Source organism: Medicago truncatula, chromosome 5, assembly GCF_003473485.1.
Source record: "Medicago truncatula cultivar Jemalong A17 chromosome 5, MtrunA17r5.0-ANR, whole genome shotgun sequence".
Taxonomy (NCBI): Eukaryota; Viridiplantae; Streptophyta; class Magnoliopsida; order Fabales; family Fabaceae; genus Medicago; species Medicago truncatula.
Genome location: NC_053046.1, coordinates 35,335,380 through 35,361,559, shown reverse-complemented (window position 1 = coordinate 35,361,559; position 26,180 = coordinate 35,335,380). Strand labels below are relative to the sequence as shown.

At 35.3% G+C, this 26,180-nt stretch overlaps 4 protein-coding genes across 4 annotated transcripts; all 4 read right to left on the bottom strand.

Moving 5' to 3' along the window:
- Positions 1 to 2: 2 nt before the first annotated feature.
- On the bottom strand, positions 3 to 4,637 carry LOC11433183 (serine/arginine-rich SC35-like splicing factor SCL30). The gene is made up of 8 exons (XM_003616358.4): positions 4,495 to 4,637; positions 4,105 to 4,372; positions 2,626 to 2,793; positions 2,437 to 2,480; positions 848 to 926; positions 572 to 772; positions 363 to 478; positions 3 to 278 (listed from the first exon to the last, which is right to left on the bottom strand). Exons 2-7 carry the CDS (start codon positions 4,356 to 4,358, stop codon positions 364 to 366), a joined length of 861 nt encoding a protein of 286 aa, XP_003616406.1. The 5' UTR covers positions 4,359 to 4,372; positions 4,495 to 4,637; the 3' UTR covers positions 3 to 278; position 363.
- Positions 4,638 to 5,991: 1,354 nt separating this feature from the next.
- On the bottom strand, positions 5,992 to 11,283 carry LOC11427515 (probable dual-specificity RNA methyltransferase RlmN). Its single transcript, XM_024783305.2, has 10 exons — positions 11,002 to 11,283; positions 10,809 to 10,884; positions 9,715 to 9,812; positions 9,026 to 9,127; positions 8,804 to 8,890; positions 8,507 to 8,623; positions 7,419 to 7,522; positions 7,041 to 7,180; positions 6,800 to 6,936; positions 5,992 to 6,691 (listed from the first exon to the last, which is right to left on the bottom strand). Exons 1-10 carry the CDS (start codon positions 11,182 to 11,184, stop codon positions 6,503 to 6,505), a joined length of 1,233 nt encoding a protein of 410 aa, XP_024639073.1. The 5' UTR covers positions 11,185 to 11,283; the 3' UTR covers positions 5,992 to 6,502.
- A 1,615-nt stretch (positions 11,284 to 12,898) lies between these two features.
- On the bottom strand, positions 12,899 to 15,858 carry LOC11433182 (receptor-like cytoplasmic kinase 176). The gene is made up of 6 exons (XM_003616355.4): positions 15,551 to 15,858; positions 14,459 to 14,787; positions 14,222 to 14,357; positions 13,991 to 14,133; positions 13,792 to 13,915; positions 12,899 to 13,511 (listed from the first exon to the last, which is right to left on the bottom strand). Exons 1-6 carry the CDS (start codon positions 15,600 to 15,602, stop codon positions 13,039 to 13,041), a joined length of 1,257 nt encoding a protein of 418 aa, XP_003616403.1. The 5' UTR covers positions 15,603 to 15,858; the 3' UTR covers positions 12,899 to 13,038.
- Positions 15,859 to 18,026: 2,168 nt separating this feature from the next.
- On the bottom strand, positions 18,027 to 19,540 carry LOC11442143 (F-box protein SKIP23). Its single transcript, XM_024784578.2, has one exon. It carries the CDS (start codon positions 19,377 to 19,379, stop codon positions 18,312 to 18,314), a length of 1,068 nt encoding a protein of 355 aa, XP_024640346.1. The 5' UTR covers positions 19,380 to 19,540; the 3' UTR covers positions 18,027 to 18,311.
- Positions 19,541 to 26,180: the final 6,640 nt, after the last annotated feature.

Sequence of the window (26,180 nt, the reverse complement as noted above, 5' to 3'; positions counted from 1 at the left end):
TGTTTGACATGAAAAATAAAAGCTTAAAATCCTCAACAATTCATCAGTTACATAGGTATTACACAAGTTCAAAGTCCAAAAAGCCCCACATCACTACCAAGTTTAAAGATTATACAACCATCCATCATAATACGCTAACATTTCAATAACAAGCTTAAGGATTATACATCCATCCATCACAACAATTCGAAACTTTTAAGCAGTCTACATGTTTCTGATAAATTGAAGAAATTATACATAAGCCCAAATGCGCATTGCCAATAAACCTGCAGTGCAACCTGCATGAATAAAACCATCAAAATAGATTCTAAACAGAGAAACTGATATCCTAATAAATATACTCTTAACATTAAACAGTTTACCTCATCTGCCACGTCTAGGTGACAAATCAACAGATCTTGATCTAGATCTAGATCCTGGGGGTGATCTTGATGACTTCCACGGGCCTCTATCCGCCTCAGATTTGTACACAGATTTCCTTTATACAGAACAAAGTATAAACATACAGCGCAAGAGAGGGGAACCCAGCACATTCAATTAAAGAAGCTAAACAGAAAATAGATGGGCTCACTCAGCATATCCATTGCTTTGATTCTGATCAACATCATTGCCATAACCTAGAGGAGAATACGACCTGCGTTTATGATCTGCATCTCGCTCCACAGGAGGACTTCTAGGAGGACTTCTAGGTGATCTAGGGCGTTCTGCATGCCTTCTAGGAGAAACAGAGTAGTCACCTTGCCTTCTTGGGGCAGGAGAGAAGGACCTGGACCTGGCATATATCAATTCAAAACCATGACTTCGTGATTCAGTAACATATAAAAGGAAGTTATTTGAAGAAACTTGCCTTGAGCGATAGCGGTTTCTAGAACCAGAGTGATAAGGAGGTGATCTTGATCTGGAAATTGAGCGAGATCGAGAACGCCCTGATGGATTTGACATGATTATAAAATTGTAAGTATTTGTAAGAAATGCAGAGCAATGCCATATTACATTTGGGCAACCTAAGAACTAAGATTCAATATAAACAATGCTTCATACTCCCTCCGTCCCAAATTGTATGACGTTTTGGGCATTTCACACATATTAAGAAATGTAATTAATATTGTGTGGTAAAGAGATATTATGAGTTGTTTTACAAAATTATTCCTTAATAAATGATATAGGAAAGATAAATGAAAAAATTGAAAAAAGAAAGAGTAATAAATAGTTAAGGATATAATAGGAAAAGTAACATTAATGTTTCATTGGTATTCTAAAGTGACATACAATTTGGGACAAATATTTTTTCTAAAGTGACATACAATTTGGGACGGAGGGAGTATATATATATATATGAAAACATTTACCAAGATGAATGAAAAATTGTATAACTATAAAGTGCAGCTGATTTAGCACATCAAAAGACTAAACGTGGTCAACGAAAGTTGAGGAATGGGAGAAAGAACTGTCATAGCATCTGAAAAATACCTCACCACACCATGAATGATGAATCTAGTGTTGTAAAATATGTCCAAAGCATCTTATCTTTTATCTTAAAATTAGTTTTCCATATTCTCTTACTTTCATGATTTGTTATTTTTTACATATTTCATTAGGATTAAGAGTCTAGTAGAGTAATACAGTAATAGATTAATATAAATAAAGACTCGTGTTTTGACTTCTGTAGTTAACATTCAACATACCATTCCTACTTCTATCATAGTTCTGAGTACCCCCACCTTCCCTTCCTCTATGCCTAAAACTAGCCCAATGACTTTAACAAGAAATATGAAAAAGCATATCTTCAAGCATGGCACCTATGCATACTCTTAGTAAAGTAGCTTAAAAATTGGCAGTCCCCAATGAACGCCTTGAAAAATTAGCAGTATATGTATCCCCATCACAACAATCATTGATGAGATCTACCGCTCCAACAAAAATCAGTCTTCCAATCCTGTTATATCTAGTATGGTTTTCAGTAGGCTAGCTAAAATCAATTAGTTAAATAACTTTTAGACACATAGAAAAGTTTAGTATAGGAGCGGGAATCCTGACAATAAATCTCTGGAGCATCAATACTATGACAACAAAGGTCAAGGACACAGTCTGAATACTATTTCCTACTCACGAAATACATGGATATGACATTATAGAGAGAAAAAAAATACATCATTGTTTCTTCACATCAGCATAAATACAAAATAGGCTTAAATAAGCCACAATTCTATTGTCAAATTAATTCAGATAAAGCACCCATGTCACACACTATCATTCTATTGTCAAATTCAAGCAAAAAGGACAAATTCTAATGTGGTGGAAGAACAATATGCATCACAAGTGCAGGTGGAACAAATTTCATATCTAGCATCTAAAACATGCTTCAGCCATAAACAGCATTAGGTGTGCTCAGTATAGGTTTCAAGAAGTTAATACAATTTGTAAAAGTAATATTACCGTGGTAGGAAGACCTTTGCCCTCCATAGCTCCCTCCTGGTCCTCTGTAAAATACAAAAATCATGCAAATACATATAAATGGACTTTTTTTTTTGGTGGGCGGTCTTTAAATGTGACAAAGTAAGATATACTACAGATTTGTAATCTTCTACATGAGGGCAGACAAAGCAGAGAAATCAAAAGACATACCTGGACCTACTAGTCCTATGACGCATCTCCTCTGGCCTTTTTCTTGTCTCTGCAGCCACAACAACAGATATTTCCCTTCCAGCAAAAATTTGTCTGTCCATATGGTACTGCGCCTCAGAGGCCTCATATGCATCCACAAACTGCACGAATGCAAAGCCTCGAGGTTGTCTGTACGGGAAAAAACAGAGCTTCATTCTAACACTGCTACAAAAATATTGGCAGAGAAAGACTGCAGAAAATGCTGATTAGGCAGACTTCGCATACCACAGTAACCACCTCAAATCACATTACATAGTATAGCTTTCTTTAGACAACCTATTAATGGCTCTCTTGAGACATGCACACAGCAGTGGACGCTGAATTACTAAAGCCGCTAAAATCCAAAGCTTAGTTGTGACTGGGCCTTATCTTTACATTCAAGTAGTAAAGTGACTTGAAAAATTCTTCAACATTCTTGTTGTATTTATAATCACTTGAATTCAAAGCTTCCCACAACCACAAAATAAAAAAAACCTCCTCACAAAGTCTTCAATAGGACAACCAACCAACTTGCATGAAACTTGTATTCATTGAGTTGCGTAATTATATAGATTCTCTATCTTGGTATGACATTAACACACTTGGAAACCAACAAGTTAAAGAGTGAGTAGTTCTCTTCAAATGTGGGGCTTGGGCTTGTTTTAACTTCAATTTCAAACCAACATACCCCCTGACAAACCAGTCAAAATTAATTCATAATGCAAAAGTTTAAACTTATAAACCAAAAAAAAATTACATTTTGGTCCCATCTATTTTCAAATTCACAATTTTGGTCTCCCCGCATATTATCTTTTACAGTTTTAGTCCTTGCACTTTCAGACTTTGGTCCCTCAATTTTGAGTATTTTAAGTACTTCTGGTCTCCAACATAACGATTTTTGGGGACCAAAAGTTTGGAAAAACCGTAATACTAAGAGACCAAGTGCCTGTTTGGATTGGTTTATATGAACTTATCTATTGGAATAAGTTGCTTTAGCTTGTGACACTGTTCATAAACTGTTTTCAGCTTATTTTCATAAGTTCTCCAAGATATCTAATGAAAATAGCTTATAAATTTTACGAAAAGAATTTCAATTTATTTTACATTCTGCTATAGAAATATCTTATACATAAGCATTTGTGCTTTAAGCTGCAAATCAGCTGTTAATCCAAACAGCGCCCAAAAGTACAATAAAACAATTACAGAAACCAAAATCCCAAAAAATAATTCGCAAGAACCCAAGTCATGAAAAATAAAATAGGGAACCAAAATCGTAAATTTAAGAAAACAGGGGGCCCAACACCAAGACATGACACAGAACAGACCACCCCAACCCAACAATCAACCTGTCAAATCTAACTCAAATCTGAAAAACACAAACATAACAAACAACACACAACAACAAAACACAAACAATAAATATGAATAATTACGCAGAGTTGATCACAAATGTTAGCTCACCCAGAGTAATAATCCTTCGGTATGTAAACATCGCGAACCGGTCCAAATCGCTCGAACGGCGCTCTCAGCTCCTCAGGTCTACAATCCAAAGGAATGTTCCTCACCAAAAGACTTCCATTGTTGCTTTCTCTACGTCTACCACCACCTCCACCACCACCACCATATCCCCTCCTACCACCACCACCTCCACCGCCACCCCTACCGCCGTATCCTCTCCGTGGAGGACTGTAGTAACCTGGACTGTTCCTCCGCATCTCTTAACCTAACCCTAATTTCAAAATTAACAAAGAATTAATGCAAATTAGCGTGAATTCGAATGTGTTTAGTGTTGTTTGAAACGAATTAAAGATTGGAATGATGAAAAAGATTATGAATTTAGAAAATTGTTACCTTGATTTGAGTGATTAGAGAGAAAAGTACCAAAAAATTCGTATGCACGGGAAAGAATAGAAAAGAAAAAGAAAGCGTTGAGAATGTGTTTGTTTTTTCATCTGAGAAACCTATTTTAAACCCTAGATTAGATTTCACGTGACCACTCCAAACGCACCGTTTCATTCATAAGTAAATATTATATATATATTTTTAATTATCTTTCTTTTTTTGAGGGAATTTTTTTAATTTACACACCTCTTATTGAAATTTTTGAGTTTGGTCATTCACAATTTTTTCTGTAAATTAATATGAAAATATCATGGATTATTTTAAATTTTATTTTTCTTAGAGAATAAATTAGTTCATGAGAAAAGTGTGATTCTAGATCTTAGTCAAACTCATTTCAAATAGATTTACACAAACTTATATGAAGTACTTTTTTTTTGTTACAAGTACATTTACATAACTTAATTCATGAACATTCTAAGTTATTAGATTTTATTTTACTTAAAATCAATTCAAGCACATTTGTCTAAACTCAGTTCAAGTACATTTTTATAAAGTCAAAATTATAATTTTAATCTATAATCTTTAAATAAAATATTCATAAACAAAGATAAATGAAAGATTATAGATTTAAAGATTGAGAGGCCATAAGAAAATAAAGTCATGAATTTGAAGCTTAAAAATTCATATGCAAATAGATAAAAAGGACAAAATTGAAATGAAAAAAAAGAGATAAAAGACCAAATTATTGCCTGAAATTAAGTTAAAAGATTAAAATTATAATTTTGCCTTTTCATAAACTTAGTTCAAATATGAGTTACTAGATTTTACTCAAACTCAGCTAGAGAACACTTACACAAACTCAACTACGTAAACATAGTTCAAATGTGTTTACATAAACTTATTTCATGTACCATATATACACTTTGTTTTTCCTTTTTTGAAGTCATGTATACTCTGGGTTGCTAGGGTTTACTCAAACTCAATTCAAGTATGTTTACATAAACTTTTATGTACGTTTATGCAAATTCTATTCTTCAAGTACTTTATGCTAAGAGTATTTTGAGTTAGAAGTAAGCAAGAAAAAAGGTGTTGTAATTACCAAATGACTGAATTATATTACATTATGAAATTTCTACCGGAATCCAAATTCTATTTTTTCCTTCACAATGCCAACTTCTTGGAAAGGCTTTCTGCTGATTTTGAGCAATGCAAGGAGAGGGAACAAGATTTACCCTTAACTCAATGATAACAATAAACAATCCAAACTCCTTAGCTCATTGAAGAGCTTGAAGAAGTTCTATGGCCTCACCTTCCTTGACGGTTCCCATACAACTGCTATACCATAAAGCAGCTGTTTAGGATCTGAATTCGTGAGATTTTGCATTTATAATTTGCAAAAACTAGAAAACTTTAACATTGTAAAAATGACATGGTGCATAGTGAACCACTTAAAGGATTTGTATTCCAAACAATGCCTATGTTTTAACAGCAACAAAAAACAATAAATTAACAAAGGGGGAAAAAATCTGTTTTAATAGTCAGATTTTTACAAGCTGGATCAGCAGTTGCGACATAAATAAATAAATAAATATATAATGCAAAAGGGGTCCAATACATGAAAAATATCTCCCAAGTGCACCATATGAACTACAAAGTCCTAATCACTTATAACCAACAATATTTGCTTGTGGTAGTAACTAATTTCCAGTAGGTTGTTTCTTATGAAAATTTCTCTTAGCTGCCAAAGAATCTAAAGACTTTCTAAGTTTCCAAACCTGCATACCACAAAAATAGAGCTAACAACCACATAGATGTTTCTCCACATTTCTCTGCTAGCAAGAAAGTTGACATTACAACTCAGGCAGTAACAGGAAACACCTCTATCCCTTCATAATTGGTAATTGAGATTATACTCATTTTGGTTGATCAAACCTCTCATTGTTTTAGTCCGAACTTGTTTAGTATATGCCATATAAGTAGAAAGTTGATAACGTAAGCAGCCACGAAACTGACACTATCAACCTGTAACTGCAAGGTCCATATTTGGAAGCTGGGATTCCAGATTGTTGTCAGATTCTGTGACCAAAGGAGTTTTCTGGAAATTGTTCCGTAGCTGACCACAAGCTGCATTTGCGTCCAGTCCTCTGGTTTGGCGTACACTAGTGGTTATTTTAGATGACTCCAAAGCATTAACAAATGCTTGCACCTACCAAATTACAAAGTATGGATTAAATACTCTAAAATTATTGAATACATCAAGACATAAATTATAAATCGTAATCAGAATGAATGAAAAATAAGAAAATTATCATACTGCTTTTCTGTAAGGACGGCGAAACTCAGAGCCTTCTATTGGATTAAAAGGTATAAGGTTGACATGATAACCACTGCCATATTCATGTAGTAGTTTAGCGAGTTCTACTGCATTGTCTACTGAGTCGTTGATTCCGGCTGCTCAAACATAATGCCAGGAAAGTGGAAAATACATCGTAAGAATTTCATTAACCTTACTGTACAAAGGAGAAACAAGAATTTGTTGGAAACTTTCTGTGTACCTAAAAGTGCATATTCAAAGGAAACCCGTCTACTTGTTTCGTGGAAGTATTCCTTGCAGTCTTTCATAAGTGCATCCAATGGGTAAGACTTTGCACTTGGAACAATTGTCTCCCTTAGTTTCTGGTTAGGAGCATGTAGGCTGAAGTAAGATACAAAAGGGAAATCATATGTTAGAAAGAGAATTATTTACATGAACGAGTATGAAAGAATCCACTAAAACAAGCCACCGAATGATATATTTTGCAGCCACAAATCAGACCAGACCAAACACCAGAGTATGAACAGTGAACGAAGAAAGGCATGAAATAAAGGCATATTGCCTATTCATTGTGAAGTTCTATTTCTTGACTGACAAGATCAGAATCAAGGACAATTACCTCACAGCTAAAGTGGATTGAAGTTTATGAGTAGCTAACTTCTTTATTGTATTTGGAACCCCCACGGTGGAGATAGTCATCATTCTTTGCCCAATTTGTATATCCTACAAGAAGCCCAACCAAAATCCAACATTAGCACACTTACATGCTATTACTATATGCTCTCTATCATCATAATAAAATGAAATATAAAAGGTGAAATAAGACCAAGCAAAATGTTATTCTGATCAGTAGTGTCAATCACCAATCGCAGAAGATAGCTGTTTGTTCAAATTCTGCTATGCAACAGTGCTATAGCACAAATATAGTTGCTATTTAACAACATTTTGCACTAAATAGCGTATCACGGAGCAAAAGCGATTAGTTCAAATTCTGCTACGCTATATTGTTATACCCGCTACTTGACAACACTGATGCTGATACATGATTTCTTTTGACGGATGAGTATATGTATGCATAAATATTTTTATGCATGTGAGACTGTCTATTCTGTTCTATCTCGTTTATCCTTTCCAATGGAACTAAAACATATCACTTTTTACGTTGCAAGTGTATACTGTTCTGCTCTACTTTTAAGTTTTAACATGTACCAAACATAAAACATAACTAATTTGCTCTCTTATGTTCTGGCCTGTTTTAATTTCTATAAAACTTCTGGAAAGAAAAAAAGAAGATCCATAAAAAAATCCATGTCCCCTCCTCCTCACGAAAAGATAATATTACGTAAAACAACCAATTCAGTAGCAAGAGAACCTAACACTTACTAAGATGGAATCAAATTCAGTAGAGTAATATTAGATTTTTATATTGGGCTTAGCTCATCCTTACAAAACCGATCTATAAGGTGAGGAGTACCACTCATTATAAACTCATTTCAGGCTCTATTTCTATTCTATGCAGATTTGGTTTTTTTCCCCAATAAGTAACAACCAATGAGTCCCAGAGTTTAAATGATAATGTTAACCTAGTTAAGAGCAAAGATGGCAGATGCAGGTTTAAACTCTAAAAATATCATATAGAGAACTGTTACAATTACAAGCAAGCATTTGATAAGGAAATAATGTCACATATGATAGGCATTCATTCACCTTATTCAAGCAACGGTGTGCCTCAAGTACTGCCTTCAGGTTTAACATTGGTTCACCCATTCCCATAAAGACTACATTAGTCACCCTGCGTTTGAACACCTCCTCAATGGCCAAGACCTGTTTAAATAAAGAGCTCGCTTAAAAACAATTGCGAACCCGAAAATGATCTCATTGCTTTATTTGATCTTTTTCCTTTCTTTTCTGTTAACATTTTTATTTCTTTTAATTAAATCTAAATTTACAGATCACGTGGGAAATCTAACATCAAACTACTCTAATGTATGTATGGACAGAAACCTGCTCAACAATTTCATGGCTCCGAAGATTCCTAGAAAAGCCGCCTTTTCCAGTGGCACAAAAAGAGCATTTCAGAGGGCAACCTACCTAAATATCCAAATAACAGAAGGACATAACAAAAACAAATGGAAAATATCAGTTTCTTGATCAATAACACAAACATTACTGCAAAGAAAGAAAACAACAACTCATTCATCGATGATTCAAAAGTAAGTCAAACACCTGTGATGAGACACATGCTGTCAGGCGAACTGAACCCTTCTCATCTTCAACAGGAATACCAACAGTTTCAATCAATCTGTTGTCTTCCAACTTTAATAACAACTGCAAAATCAAATTCCAACAAATAGAAAAACAAGAATCAGTGCATAAAAAAAAATCAAGGAAACATCAACAATCCCATCCTTTAACAAGCAAGTTAATATCCTACCCTTCTTCTTAAGAATACCAAGTAAAACACCAAAAGAAAACAACTTGAATCATTGCCGGAAAAATGAGAACAATGTCAATGGAATCAAATTACATTTGTGTTTAGAGGTAAACATCTCAAGATATAAAGTGGTCACTAAAACAGAAATTTAAATCATTTAAAAAAACTAAAAGCTACAGAGCACAACAATACAACAACGTTAATGCTAGAACCAGTGCCACACAAGTTTAAAAAAATATAAAGTTTTTCTTATTGAAAGTATAGCTTTTGAAATAAAGAATGTATTGAATGTTGTGATACCCCATAAATCAGGGTAAGGCTGCGTACAATACACCAAATGGTGGGACCCCTTCCCGGACCCTGCATATGCGGTAGCTCTAGTGCACCGGGTTGCCCTTTATACCCCATAAAAATGGTTAGCAGGAACCATAAATTAAAAACAACAACAATAGGTTTGCTGAGCTGTGATTATATCTTTTACCTTCACAGTTCCATCCGTTGCAACAACAGTGTTGAAAATTGGAGACCGTCCCACCTTCCATCCAGCTTCCTCAAGCTCATTCCTAAATGCCTGAGGCACTGCAATGCAAGCAAAACAACAACACCACCACATCAAAAAGTTAGTACTTTCATTGTCAAACACCAGACACTACACTAACACGAACAAAACCGACACCAGTGATAATTTTATAAAAGTAGAAGTGATTGAATATAGCCACATGGGTCCATGTCGTGTGAATAACACTGACTCAAATGAAAGTGATTGAATGTAACCACCTGTGTTAGTTGTTGTATTTTATTTGGAATTTATTTTAAAGTTAATTATTAAATTATTATTATTCTAAACCGTTTTCTTTTGACCAAGTTATTTAGCTGCACACTAATAGGGCATACAGTTTTGCAACGTTATTATATTTTAATTGGCTATATATATGGGAGATGAGTTTTCCTGAAAAGGACGAAAAACAAATTATCTTTACCTTTTGTTATGTTGCTTACAAAAAATACAGTGATATAGTACTGAAGTATAATTGATTCTTCCATCACTTAGTCACTAATACCAAATAACAATTAAGTTCCCATGAGCATCCAATAGTGGTTCCTGTGCCCTTGCTGGTTCACGTGCAGTGTTAGTGAAAAGTGGCTGTTGTATCCTGGAGAGCACTAGCTTTGAGGCCAACTGCATCAGGTCATTGACCTGTGGTGGCGAAATGCTCTTAAGCCCAGTGCAATTGCACGCCTCAGCCCAATAAGCTTTTCTTTCTTCTTTATTTTACTGAGGATTATATCTATAATTGCTGCTATATTTCTTGATTATTATTTCTATTTATTTAATTAATTCTGTGTCAATTTTCCAACATTAGTATCCTATCAATGCTACATTGAAACAGACGCAAACGATACTGACACCAATAATAACTTGATACATAATAATTGAATGCAACCACCGGTGTCCGTGTCGTGTCGGTTGTTCGAACATTGGACACACCTTCTTACTCAATAATACATATCTCAACTAACACAAACTCAACCAAAAACAACAACAAACTAAGATTAAAACTAAAATACACTCACCTTGAGTAAACTCTTGAATATCTTTGACCTTTCTCTTATATATAAGATGATAAAGTTGCTTCCCCCTAAAACCTTGCTGAGAAAAATTCAATCAATAAAAAAAAAATCATCAAAAATTCAATTTTTTTATTCATTTCAAAGTGAATTGAATAAATTAATAACGAAGGGAATTGAAAAATGAGAAGAGATATACCTGACCAAAGTCAAGAGCAAGTTTTTGGAGTTCAGTTTCGGATAAGCCAAGGAGAACCTGAGACTGAGGAATTGTGGTGCGAGGAGAAGAAGAAGTTGCGAAGGAAATGGCGGCACGTGTGCGAGGTGAAGGACGCACCACACGTGCGAGGGGCATGGAATAGTGGTGAAGCAGAGACATCATTATCTCTCTTACAAGAAAGAAGATAACGAAAACAAAGTAGAAGCAAAAACCTCTTAAACCCTCCACCCAGTATTTTGTTTGGACTAATTTTAACTTCTTTCCTCTCTCTCTCTTGATAAGTAAACAACTAAAATTCCATGTTGTTGATATTTTTATTTTAAATCACTTCATTTTTCCCTATTTTTAATTTTTGTCACTAAATTTAATAAAATTATAAGAATGATGTTAGGAAATTGTCTTAAATAAAATTGGATACTTTATGTTTACATAGGAGAATGGAGGTTTGGGGGTCAGGAGGCCGAAGAAGTTTAATTTATCTTTACTTTGTAAATGGGGTGTGGAGGATGATGGAGGAAAGAGGAAGTTTGTGGTATAATGTGTTGTGTGGGAAATATGGCAAGGAGTGGGGGGGGGGGGGGGGGGGGGTGTTGGTGGAGGAGGGGGGCTCCGTGTGGTGGTAAAACTTGAATCTTATTAGGATAAGGAGTGGTTGTTAGATGATCGGTGGCTGGTGGATAATATTTCTAGACAGGTAGCGGATAAGGCTTCTTCGTTGTTTTGGAAGGATCCTTGGTTAGATGATGTATCTTTAAATGTTATATATGCTAGGTTGTTTGACCCTGCTGTTAATAAATTTGTTATTGTTGCAAAGATTTTCTTTTTGGGTTGGGAGGTTAATGGAGAGGCGTAGAAGTGGAGAAGGAGATTGTTTGCGTGGGAGGAGGAGTTGGTAAGCGAGTGTGCGGAGCAGCTTTCACTTGTTGTATTGCAGGTTGGTGTGAATGACAGGTGGATTTGGAAGCTTCATTCTTCCTATAGGTACACGGTTAAAAGCGCTTATAATATTTTGACTAGCTCAGATGTGGAAATTGATGACTGTTGCAATCATGTTTTATGGCTTAAGAAAATTCCGCTTAAGGTCAATATTTTTATTTGGTGTTTGTTCCTGAATAGATTAGCAACAAAGATGAATCTGTTTAGGAGAAATATCTTGGATTATAATGATTCTTTTTGTTTGGACGCTTGCGGATTGGTGGAGGATCAGGATCATTTGTTTTTTTCTTGTGCTTTTTATGGTCAACTTTGGCTTTTGATATCGGGTTGGTTAGGCATTTCAACGACCCTTCAAGGTTCCTTATTTGAGCATTTTCTTCAGATTGGAGGTCTTGGGGTTTCTCCAACAAGTCTCGTTTGACTTTTATTGGAAAAGGTTAAACTCCAAGCTTTTTGGTGGTTCAAATCTTATTATTTGGTTTTTTATTGAGTATTCAGTTTGGAGGTTAAGTCCTTTATTATGTCATGTTGTAACGTAATTTATTGGCTACAACGTGGTAGTTGGGTTTTTTCTATCATAATTTTTGAATAACTTCCTCTGATACACCTTATTCTAGAGAAGCTTGTGTTGATTTTTAATATATTTGTTTAGCTTTTTCAAAAAGATTAGTAGAGAAACATAAGGGTTTAAGTGATAAAGAAGTTATGAGTTTGCATCTCTTGTTAAATAATCATAACAACTAACATTTTGTTATTTTTCCTCAAAAAAACATTTTGTTATTTAAGAAAATTATTCGAATTATCAAAATCAATAAATATCACTTGCATATTGACCAAAAAAGAACTCCCCCAACATTACATTGTAGATACAACTTCCATTAAAATGGTCACATTACTACAAACTTTAAAAATGATAATTGAGCTGCAAAGGGAAGAAGCATTGGAAAAAGAAATGAAAATTTTAATAATTTTACTGAATCAAAAAATCTGTACAACAATCACAGATATCTCAAGACACATATTTAAGTTCATCAAGATATACAATTATGCCACAACTCAAAATCAGAAACACAAAGCTACCTACATAACTAATAATTCATTGTTTATTGTTACACTTGGCCTATTACTTCTATGTTGTCTAGGACCGTTACTGTTCCTTGAGACATGAACACTCCTTTTAATGTCATGAACACTCCTTTTAATGTTTTGATCTCGAGAACTTCCGACTCCTCCGGCCGTGTCAACTGAAGAACTCTGAAGTTCCTCCAATACTCTTACAATCTCGTCCATTTTCGGTCTGAATCTTGGTTCAACGGACAGGCATCGGACTGCAAGGTCAGCTACTTTCATTGCTTGACGCACTGTGTATTGGCCTTCAATGCGAGCATCCATAACTTGGAAAACCCGACGTTTGCTGTTGAGGTATGGTTTGGCCCATTCAATTAAATTGTGTTCCCCAGATGGCCTGTTGTTGTCGAGTGCGCGTTTTCCAGACATAATTTCAAGGAGCACAACGCCGAAACTGTATACATCACTCTTTTTGGTCAAATGACCTGTACAAAAAAGATAATGTGGAAAGCAATGTGTTAGAAGTGACAAGTGAAGTCAAGTTCACACTGCTAAGTTTTCAAACAAATTAATAGTTTCCAAGACTAAATGCATGTTTGGATTTGTGGAGATTTCGGCAGAATCGCTGGACCACAATGTTTTTAACTACGTACATGATTATGTCACATGTGAAAGAAATATCATGGTACAACAAATTAAATTATTTTTTTTGCACAAAGGTACAACAAATTAAATTAATCGTAAGTACTTTGTAAAATTTTGTACCTGTGGCCATATATTCAGGAGCAGCATAGCCGTATGTGCCCATAACCCTTGTAGAGACATGACTATTATCACCTGCCGGTCCATCCTTAGCCAATCCAAAATCGGAAAGTTTTGCATTATAATTCTGTCATTGACAAAACGGAATGTCAGAAAAGCCCAGTTGACAATTGAGTTGTAAGAGCAGTGAGAGTATACTTACTGTGTCGAGCAATATATTTGAAGTTTTAAAGTCACGATATATCACTTTTGCTTCATCGCTGTGAAGATATGCAAGACCCTTAGCAGCATCAAGAGCAACCTTCATTCGGATGCTCCAAGAAAGTGGTTGAAAATAAGAAGCTCCTGTTCCAAAAAGAGTTGATATATTAGAGTTTGAGGTATTTGATAGTGTTAAGCATAAGAGAATTTTGAAGGAAAATCAGTAACTTACTCCTGAATAAGTGATTATCCAGACTGCCTTTGGTCAAAAACTCATAAACCAAAAGCCGATGTTCATCTTCGAAGCAGTAACCGATCAGTTTCACAAGATTAGGATGATGCAGCTGTCCCAGGTAATTGATTTCTGTCTATAGCACAAGGCTAATTAGTTACATCAATACAAGAAATGTATCTTAAATTCTTAGGTTTTGAGCAAATTTCCAAGGTGTAGATGCTAGAAGACACTTACCAACCACTCACTGTGTCCTTGTAAACCTTCTTGGTTAAGCCTCTTGACAGCAATGACAACTCCAGTCCCTGGTCTAACCGGTACTAGTGTGTTCTCATCGATCCACCCCTTAAATACAGCTCCGAATCCACCTTCGCCAACCACACTGTCGGGACGAAAGTTTCTTGTAGCAGTTTTTAGCTCACTAAAAGTGAAGCTCTTCATATTGGAAGACTTCAAGATCTCGCCCTCAGTTCGAGGAGTTGGAGGTGCAGTAGGTGCAGTGGAGACCTTGCCACTGCTTCGACCACTCAAGCCAGTTTCTCTGCTTCTGTCCTTCGAACTCGAGCCTACATGTGTCATAAAAAAAATGGATCAACTTTTCAGGACATATACAAGCACTCTAATCAAGTTACTAATTGATCTTAATTATGCTTTTTGATAAACTTACACACTAGATTTTTTGGTTGTTACAAGAACATGAAAAGGTAAAACACTTAATAAATTAGATAAATAAGCATAAATTATGCTTTCCAAGTGGTGAAAGTTCTCATGTTCATCCTTGATTTTTTCATAACAATCTAAACAAAGAAAAATTCAATTCAATACCATAGGAAAATGCTCATACAAGGAGTGGATCTTGCTAATTTTCATAACAAATCAACAATTTTCACAATCTTGTAACTTAAATCAAAACTATGATTCAATTTATTGCTTCATTTTAATTTACTCTGGCTCTCTCTTTACCAAAAATCACATAACTCATTATCATCAACATACTAGCTATTAATTACCAAACAAAAATGATTCACTATAAAAAGGAACTTGCTTTAATTGACTATTCTTCAAAAACAAACACAAACTAAAATAAGAAAATTAATATGAACATCTTCCTAGTCATATTTCATAGTCTCAACTCAAATCATAAACACAAACATATTCAAAATCCAATTAATTACTTAATCCAAAAAAACTCACAACAAGGTGATCAATATCAAAACTTCTAAATAAAAAGGGTAGAAGAAAAGATAAAAAAAAAAAAAAAAAAAAAAAAAAAAAAAAGAACACAATTTTAATGAAAAAGAAGACATGCAACAAATGTTTCATACATACCATTACGTGGAGGGCTTTCAGCTTTGATTCTAGCACTGAGGCAACAACCCATGAAGTGAGAGTTAGATGAAGAAGAAAGAAGAAAGAATAGCTAAAGAGGGAAAGAAAACAAGGTTGAAGTTACAAAGAGTTTAAGGAAGTATAGGGAAAGAACATAAAAAGGACAAATATAAAAGTGTGAAAGCAAAATTGTAAATTCCACATGAAAAGTTAGCTGTCAAGTTATGACACAAAACCGCCCAATATTCAATGCACTGTATGGCTTCTAGTTCCAAACAAAGACTAGTTGTTGTTTTGTTTTGTGACTGTGTGTGAATGGAGGTGATGAGAAACTTCTTGGTTTTTGACTTTTGACTTTTTTTAGAAAGAGAGAGAAAGAAGGACAAAAGGATTTTGGGGTTGACTTTACTGACACCATTAGATTGTGGTTAGATTATGTGCAAGTGGTAACTATTATGTGTCAGTTGTTCCAACCTCCACCCTTTTTTTTAATGATGTTGCTTCTTTTGGGGTGGGGTCCTTGCTTTTAAACCTTATCTTTCTCTTACTCTTTTTTGGTTGCTCCTTTTTTATATTGAAAATTAAAAGATGTTAAGTGTAAAATACAAAATTGGCATCATCTCATGATGCTAAGTTGTTCGAATCTATTAAGAATATGGTCACAATTTTAATTTTGGAAAATATTTGGTGTACACCTTATATCGTATATACAATTTAAAAGAAATGTAAAAAGAAACGTATCAGTGATTTGATAGGAAGAATAAGATAAAAGATAGAGTGTATAAATTTAAAAGTGTTCTATGATATACTCCATCCGTTTTAAAATATAAGTAAATTTTATTTTTTAGGTTCATTTAATTAATGATGTATGTGATCTATATTATGAATCAAATATATCATTAATTGAATGAACTTAAATGGTAAAATTTGTTTATATTTTGAAACGGAGAGAATATTTAATTTATGGGTTGTGAGTATTAAATAATTTCATTTGAGAGAGACAATTATTAAATATAGATTTTAGAAGAGATTAAATGCTTAAGAAATATGCTTGAGAAATTGAAAATAAGGTGGCAAGAGAATCATCAATTAAACAAAGATTTATGATAGAATTGACTTTTAGTGCATTTTTGGTTGAGTTTGTAATAGTCAAACGTGGTTTGACTAGATGTAAAGATATTTGGTTTTCTATGTTATAAATTTATTCTAAGTTGAAGGTTGTAGCTTCTATGATGGCTTAGAACTGAATATGAATTTCAATGTAACGTGATAGTTATCTTCACACTATATTTTATTTTGGTAATTGTAACAACCGAATTTATAAAAGGCTTAATTGCACTTTTTCCCCCTATAGTTTGTCAATTGTGCGATTTTGCACCTCGTAGTTTTAAACGAGCGATTTTGCCCCCTATAGTTTTCCCCCTTTCTGATTTTATGGTCCCCGTGACATTTAGTGATGTGTCTGTTTTTTTATCAATTAATGTGTGTCACGTGTGTAATTTTATTTTTTTAAAAATAAAAAAAAATGGTATTTTTCACACATTAATACAATTTTTTTATTTTTTAAAAAATGGAATTACACACGTGACACACATTAATTGATAAAAAAACAGATACATCAGCACTAAATGTCACGGGGACCATAAAATCAGAAAGGGGGAAAACTATAGGGGGCAAAATCGCTCGTTTAAAACTACGGGGTGCAAAATCGCACAATTGATAAACTATAAGGGAAAAGTGCAATTAAGCCTTTATAAAAAGTACCTTTCTCATAAATTATTCAAATATAAATTAGGTTCAACAATTAGAATTTGATCTTTAGTGGTAATAGCTTCACACTATTTTTTTTTTCACAAATGAATGTATACAAAGCACCCTTCTCTTGGGCTATAGTTGTAAGGTGTGATAACTTACATGAAATGGTTCTAGATTTACAATTAGAATTGAAGTGTTGTGGCGTAAGACGTGGAGTATGCTGGGTGGTGAATTTGAAAACACTTCAATAATCAAATTAGTTCGTGATTGAATTGATGATAAGTTCTTTTTTGTATCGCATTACTGAATATATGATAGTAAGTATGAACATAAATATGACTGTTTTTTTCATTGATCAATACTACTAGATGTATATGACCCCTCCAAAAATAAAATAAAAATTACTTGTATATGGATATGACTTTCGAGCTTGTAAATTTATTTTGCTAAATATTCGGAGACAATAGAGTGTCGTCATTCTCGATTAGAAAAGATCTTATTTAGAAAAAAGATATACAACATTTGAAAAAAGAAACATTGAAACATGTTTTTTATTTTATAATATTGTTTGTGTAAATTATAACTCCACTTCCCAAATTTATTTTAACATCTCAGTATTGTAGTATTGTATCGATCCTTTAATTTTTAATGAAATTAACTAGTTTTCTCTCAAAAAGAAATAAAAGCAAAAAAATGTAATTGATGATTAAACATCGTGCAATCACAAAAAAACTTTATTATTGAAATATGAAATTGCATTGAAACCAAGTACATGTTTAAGATTAAAATGTCGAACAATATCACTCATTTTATCATTCAATCAAGTGACTCCTACTTGATCAAGTCCTGGTTGATGAGACTATGGAAATCCAATTGGTCCACTAACAATTTGTCATTGAAATACTCGAACTCTATAACCTGTTTATCAAGGTCTGATGTAACCATTGCACATGATGATATTGATGTGGAGCAACTGACCAATAAGTTTAGATTGGTACCTTTAACACTAGTGACAAACATTAAAATTGAACAAAGTTGGGCAAAGCCATGAAATATGATCAACATACTTAATTTCAGAATTGTTCAGGCTGATACGAACAATCCTATTTCTACAATGAAAGTAAATGCAATTTCTTTCAAATCCATAATAGTCTTTAGCTGATAATGAAAAGTTTGAGTCTTTGCCTAACACAAACAGATCATCACCCAAGTCTGATACACGGAACCATCTACTTAAATCGTTATCAACAATTAAAACACTGGTATCAATGTTTAAATCGTAAGCATTCAATCTTTTTCTTTCATAATACATATCGACAACAAAGAGTCTTCCATTTGATTCCACCAAATACTTCTTTTTACCACCACTATTTAATGGTGGTGACGACTGAACCAACGTAAAGGATGAACAATTAATCCGAAAAATAATTCCATTTGTATCCACAACATAAACCTTCCCCATATAGAGGATTAAATCATCATATACTCTATTACCATCCCCTACTATTATCAAATTGTTATATCCAACATTGCAAACACGCAATTTTTTGTCTTTATTAAGGACAAATGCCATTTGACCACGACCCTCAACGGGAAACAAAACAACTTTATTAACATCATTACCAGGCTGAAATGTAGTCCAATGACATACATATTTAGAAGAATAAAAATTATATGCTTGAAACAATTCTCTTACTCGCAAGTTCATGAAATCTAACACGTTGAATGGGTATGTGTGTGTTATGGATGTGTTAGTCAAGACATCTAAGTGACGAAATTTTCCAGATTTTGATTCTTCAACCTTTATGATCCACCCTATATTAGAAAAAGAATTAGAAGAACAAGTTGGTATTAATGGTTCTAGACGGTATACTTTAGTTTGGACGAGTTGCCAAAATTTGTCATCTAGAGTGCGAAGTCTGTAAGAGGGAGATTGAAGAGGAGGGGGGATAATAGAGCGCAATAAATTACAAATACTACGAAATCGAATAACATCAATTGTAGTATTCATATTTTTTGCTATAACTAACCATAGTTCTAGAGGAAGATTTACCCATTCAACCAGATTACCCATCAGTGAGGCAGACACTTTTTCGACTTCAAGTCTCTCTATCGATTATCCCTGTTCGCTTTGCCTTTTTTGCTATTTGCTGCCTTTTAAGATTCTTATGCCTGATAAATGGATTAGTACTAGAAAGAATTGAGTCACTCTGATTAACAAAAACACACTCTTTGATTTCTAATACTTGAATGATTCAATAAGTAAACTATGAACTCATATTTATAGGAGAAGAAAAATTAAAAGGCTTTCATGCGAGAACACAAGTGTCAAAAAATAGCATGCAACATGCAAAGTGTCAAGATAAACACATGCAATAAGCCAAGTGCACATCATGCAATAAGGTTAGGTGTATCTCATGCAACAATGCAATATGTCAAGTGTGGGTTAGACAATGGTTTGGGCTTTGGTCATTATGTGGACCTAGCTTGAAACAATATTGAAATTGATCTTTAAGCTTTTAAATTTTTTCTCATGCACCTCCAAATTACCTTAATACCCAATGACATTTAATAGTCATTCACTCTCAAACGACATATAACAGTTGTTCGTTTTTCCAAGCGGCAGTTAACCATCGCTACATTCTGACTAATATGAAAATAGCAATGAGCCAAGAATACAATGTGAATATTGTTCAGACTAGGTTTAAGTTCAATGTGGTCGTTTAAAACTTGAAATAACACAATGAATCAAGAATATGTATTTTTCACTCCAAGTGTTTTATGAAATTCCTGAATGAGTTTTTAATTGATTTTTTTTCATTGTTTTTTGTTGTGTAGATATGGCTGACAACCCACATAGGTGTGTACTAGACAAGGAGACAGCGACGAACAACACTCGTAGAGAAAGAGTGTAGGCAACCATACTAAATAGAGGGGGCATAGGAACCCAAATGGGGTAGATGGCTCGCATACGATTCGTTCTCATTTCTAGTCATTTAAGGATAATTCACACTGATGACATCTTGTCATTACGTAATTTTTATGTACTTTTTATCACATTTTGGAGTTCACAAAGCAACTTATGCAGCAAGAAAAGCAGAAATTCTGTAGAAAATACAAAGAAGCAAATCGTGTCACGATTTCTAGAAAACGTGCCACGATTCCTGAAGACTTAATCCAGTTTCGACATTGAAGAAATCGTGTCACGATAGTCTAATCGTGACACGATTGGAGGAAACCCTAATTCAGTAATTTGCGATTCAAAGAGGATCGTGCCACGATTTACTTAAATCGTGCCACGATTTTAGGCGAAATTCTATGCCTATTTAAGCTGAAGACTATTCTGAAAAGAGGGGTTACGATTTGGAGAGAGCAAAGTGCGATTTTGAGACTACAAGACGGCAAGAAGGGCGATTTCTTCACTCTTTTACCAGTTCATGTATGTATTGATTCCTCTAATGATTATGTTATTTGTAAACACCATTATGAGTAGCTAAATCCATTAGAGGTTAGGTCTGAGATGATTCTTTGTAACCCTAATTGAAACATGTTGCTGTGAAACTTTATTATTTGTGAATGACAATCTAGTTTTTATTCAATTCAATTGTTCTTAATGCTTTTTATATCCTGATCAAATATAAATATGATTTAGTGAGAACGAATGACTACTGACCATAGCGTTCGACTTAGACCTAATTGAATTGTTCTAATAAACATGGTTAGTCTAGGAATGGATAATCCTTTATTAGTGATATTAGGTTAACGTGCTTAAACCTTCAAAGGTTATTAGACCACCTAAGGAATTAGGGGCTGTAACCCTAGAAGAGGGTCCTAACTCAAGGGATTGATTAGGACTATTTTGTTAACTATCGTAAAACTAGTGACTCTTTCACAAGAATAGGTGCAGTATACCAATTAGGGGAACATAGATGATTCGAAAGACCTAAACTCATCTCTCTCTTAGTCTTAAATCCAATCTTTATTTTCTGTTATTGCTTATGCAAACAAAACAATCAACCGCCTAGCGGCAATTTAAAAGAACTTTTATACATCTTAAGTTACAACGTAATTGAATTATTGAGATTAAAACCAGTCCTTGTGGAACGATATTTTTACTACTTCGATAGTATTTGGTACACTTGCCAAAATTCTATCAAGTTTTTGGCGTCGTTGCCGGGGACTGTTGATTTATTTCAACAAGGCAATTGCGTTTTTAATTTAGGATTTCTGCAATTTATTTTTCTGTTTTAAAAAAAAATAATAATAATAAATATTTCTTGTTTCAGTATTCATTAATTATTTTGTATTGTGCAGTACTACTAAGGTATTTTGCTGTTTATGCGAGGTAGACGTAATTCCGAAGACCTCGAGTACGATCCTGAAATCGAAAGGACTGCAAGAGCTAACCGGAAGGCTGTCCGGTTGTCAAAGTCAGTTCCACCGGGTACACGCACACCTATACCAGATCCGACACTTATTGAAACTGAAACAACCACCCCTCCTCAGGTAATCAAAATGCAAGAGAATCCACCACCAGCAAGGCCTAAGTTGGGAGATTATGGGTTAGCAAATCACCGTGGTCGCCTAACTCACGTGTTCCGACCTGCTAATCCTGTTGCTTTCGACATCAAGGCATCAGTTCAGAATGGATTGAAAGAAAGGCAGTTTGATGGTACCGAGGCCATCAGCCCTCATGAACATCTAAGTCACTTTGCTGAAACTTGTGAGTTTTGTGTTCCTCCAGCAAACGTCACTGAAGACCAAAAGAAACTTAGGCTATTTCCGTTCACTTTAACCGGTAAAGCTAAAGACTGGTTATTGACTTTGCCTAATGGGACTATTCAAACATGGGAAGAATTAGAGCTGAAGTTTCTTCCCTATGTCCAAGTACTTGGATAAGAAGCAAGAAATAGCAAGCTTTCGGCAAGGTGAGAGTGAATCATTGTATGATGCTTGGGAAAGGTTCAATTTGCCACTGAAGAGATGTCCAGGCCATGAGTGTTCTGAAAAACAGTATCTCCAATTCTTCACTGAAGGGTTAACTCATAGCAACAGAATGTTTCTAGATGCCTCAGCTGGAGGTAGCCTAAGGGTAAAAACTGATCACGAAGTCCAAATTCTGATTGAAAACATGGCCAGCAATGAGTACCGTTCCGAAGCGAAAAAGAAAGAAAGAGGCGTTTTTGGGGTAAGTGACACTACTTCCATACTAGCTAACCAAGCAGCCATGAATAAGCAACTTGAAACTCTAACCAAGGAGGTACATGCTTTTCAATTATCCAACAAACAACAAGCAGCTGTAATACGATGTGATTTGTGTGGAGAAGGCCATCCTAATGGTGAGTGTGTACCAGAGGGAGCTAGTGAAGAAGCTAACTATGTGAACTATCAAAGGCAAAACCCTTACTCCATGAACAAACACCCTAACTTGAGTTACTCCAACAACAACACCTTAAACCCTTTGCTGCCCAATCCTCAACAACAACAACAACCAAGGAAGTCTCCAAGTATTGAGGAAACAATGATGAATTTCATGAAAATGACTCAAAGTAACTTTGAAGAAATGAAGAAGAGTCAAGACCTTGAAAGAAAGAACAATGAAGCCTCAAGAAAAATGCTTGAAACACAACTTGGGCAATTAGCTAAGCAGTTGGCTGAACAAAACAAAGGAGGATTCTCAGGTAATACTCAAGAGAATCCTAAGAATGAAACTTGCAATGTTATTGAGTTAAGGAGCAAGAAGGTGCTGACACCTTTAGTTCCAAAAGTTCCCACGAAAGTTGATAAAAATGTTGTGGAGGTAGATGAAGATGTTGAAGAAGAGGAAGTAGTTGAAAAAGAGAGTGATCAAGGTGTAGTTGAAAATGAAAGGAAGAAAAAAACAGAGGGAGAAAAAAGTGAGAAGTTAATTGATGAAGACTCGATCTTGAAAAAGTCTAAAAGCCAAATTTTGAAGGATGGGGATAAACCACAAATTATCCCATCTTATGTGAAGCTTCCGTACCCTCATCTAGCCAAAAAGAAGAAGAAGGAGGAAGGACAGTTCAAGAAATTCATGCAACTCTTTTCACAACTTCAGGTGAACATTCCTTTTGGTGAAGCTCTTGATCAAATGCTGGTTTATGCTAAATTCATGAAAGAAATGTTAACGGGGAGAAGAAAGCCAAAAGATGATGAGAACATCTCTCTTTCCGAGAATTGTAGTGCTATTCTCCAAAGGAAGCTTCCTCCTAAGCTTAAAGATCCTGGTGCTTTTACTATACCTTGTTCCATTGGGCCGGTTGACATTGGACGTGCTTTGTGTGATTTAGGGGCAAGCATCAATTTGATGCCCCTTTCAATGATGAAGAAGATTGGAGGTGGAGAGCCAAAACCTACAAGAATGACCCTCACTTTAGCTGATCGGTCAATCTCCTATTCGTTCGGTGTGCTTGAAGATGTACTAGTTAAAGTGAATGATCTAATATTTCCTGCTGACTTTGTAATTCTGGATATGGCTGAAGATGAAGATATGCCACTCATTCTAGGAAGACCTTTCCTTGCAACCGGTCGTGCTTTGATTGACGTTGAGATGGGACAACTGATGTTGAGGTTCCATAACGAGCAAGTGGTGTTCAATATCTTTGAAGCTATGAAGCACCGGGCTGAAAATCCTAAGTGTTACCGGATTGATGTTATTGATGAAATTGTAGAAGATGACTCTCGTGCACCTCAACCAACACAGCCTCTAGAGAGAACAATTGTTAACTCTTTAGAAAGTTGTGACCTTGACGAAGATCTTGAGGTGAAGGAATGCATCAAACAACTCGAAGCAAGCAAACAAGAACTAAGACCGGTAAACATTGAAGAGATACTTGGTGAAATGTCTAAAGGGGCGCAATCTTCAAGCAAGGAGGAAGAAAAAAATCCAGAATTAAAAGAACTCCCTTCAAACTTGAAGTATGTTTTCCTTAGCAAGGATACCTCTAAACCAGCAATCATCAGCAGCACCTTGACACTTTTAGAAGAAGAAAAATTGATGAGAGTGTTAAGGGAAAACCAAGGAGCTTTGGGATGGAAAATTTCTGATTTAAAGGGTATTAGTCCGGCTTATTGCATGCATAGAATTCACATGGAGGCTGAGTACAAACCTGTGGTTCAACCTCAACGAAGACTAAACCCAACAATGAAAGAAGTGGTTAAGAAGGAAGTTCTCAAGTTGCTGAATGCAGGTATGATTTACCCTATATCTGATAGATCTTGGGTGAGTCCGGTTCATGTGGTGCCTAAAAAGGGTGGAATGACGGTGGTAGCTAATGACAAAAATGAGCTGATACCTACACGTACCGTCACTGGTTGGAGAATGTGTATAGACTACCGGAGGTTGAATTCCGCAACTAGGAAGGATCACTTCCCGTTACCATTCATGGATCAAATGATTGAGAGGTTGGCTGGCCAAGCGTTTTACTGTTTCTTGGATGGGTATTCGGGGTATAATCAAATAGCGGTGGCCCCGGAAGATCAAGAGAAGACCGCATTTACATGTCCTTTCGGTGTGTTTGCTTATAGGAGAATGCCCTTTGGGTTATGTGGTGCACCGGCAACATTTCAACGGTGTATGCTCTCTATTTTCTCTGACATGATAGAGAAGAACATCGAGGTATTTATGGACGACTTCTCTGTGTTCGGTAAGTCTTTTGATCAATGCTTGTTTCATCTCGATGCTGTCCTTAAAAGATGCACCGAAACTAACCTTGTTTTAAACTGGGAAAAATGTCATTTTATGGTGACCGAAGGTATAGTTTTGGGGCATAAAATAAGTGCTAAAGGCATAGAGGTGGATTAAGCTAAGATAGAGGTTATAGAAAAACTTCCCCCGCCTGTTAATGTTAAAGGGGTGAGGAGTTTCTTGGGGCATGCCGGTTTATATCGGCGTTTCATAAAAGATTTTTCAAAAATTTCAAAGCCCCTTTGTAACCTCTTGACCAAAGAAAATGAGTTTAAATTTGATTCTGATTGTGTAAATGCTTTTTCTTTGATTAAGACCAAGTTGGTAACTGCACCAATAATCATTGCTCCCAATTGGGATTTACCTTTTGAACTTATGTGTGATGCAAGTGATTATGCTGTTGGTGCAGTCCTAGGCCAACGGAAGAACAAATTTTTCCATGCAATTTACTATGCAAGCAAAGTGTTAAATGAAAATCAAGTTAACTATGCCACAACTGAAAAGGAGTTGCTTGCAGTAATTTTTGCATTGGAAAAATTCCGTTCTTATCTAATAGGCTCCAAAGTCATTGTTTTTACAGATCATGCAGCTTTGAAGTATCTATTGACCAAAGGAGATTCGAAGCCTCGGCTGTTGAGGTGGATTCTCTTGTTGCAAGAGTTTGATCTAGAGATTCGTGACAAAAAGGGAGTCGAGAATGTGGTGGCTGATCACCTCTCCAGGTTGGACAACAAGGAGGTGACTAAGAAAGAAGGAGCCATCATGGCTGAGTTTCCCGACGAAAAACTATTTGCTATTGGAGAAAGACCTTGGTTTGCTGACATGGCGAATTTTAAGGCTGATAACATAGTACCTGATGACTTTGAGTATCATCAGAGGAAAAAGTTTTTCAAGGATGCAAACCACTATGTGTGGGATGATCCTTATCTCTTTAAGGTAAGCACTGACGGTTTGATGAGACGTTGTGTTGCAGGTGAGGAAGCTCATAGTATCATGTGGCACTGCCATAGCTCAGCTTATGGAGGCCACCATAGTGGAGAAAGAACAGCTGCTAAGGTGTTGCAAAGTGGATTCTGGTGGCCCACCCTTTTCAAGTATTGCCACGACTTTGTTGCACGGTGTGACAAATGCCAAAGAACAGGTAGTGTTTCTAAGAGGAATGAGATG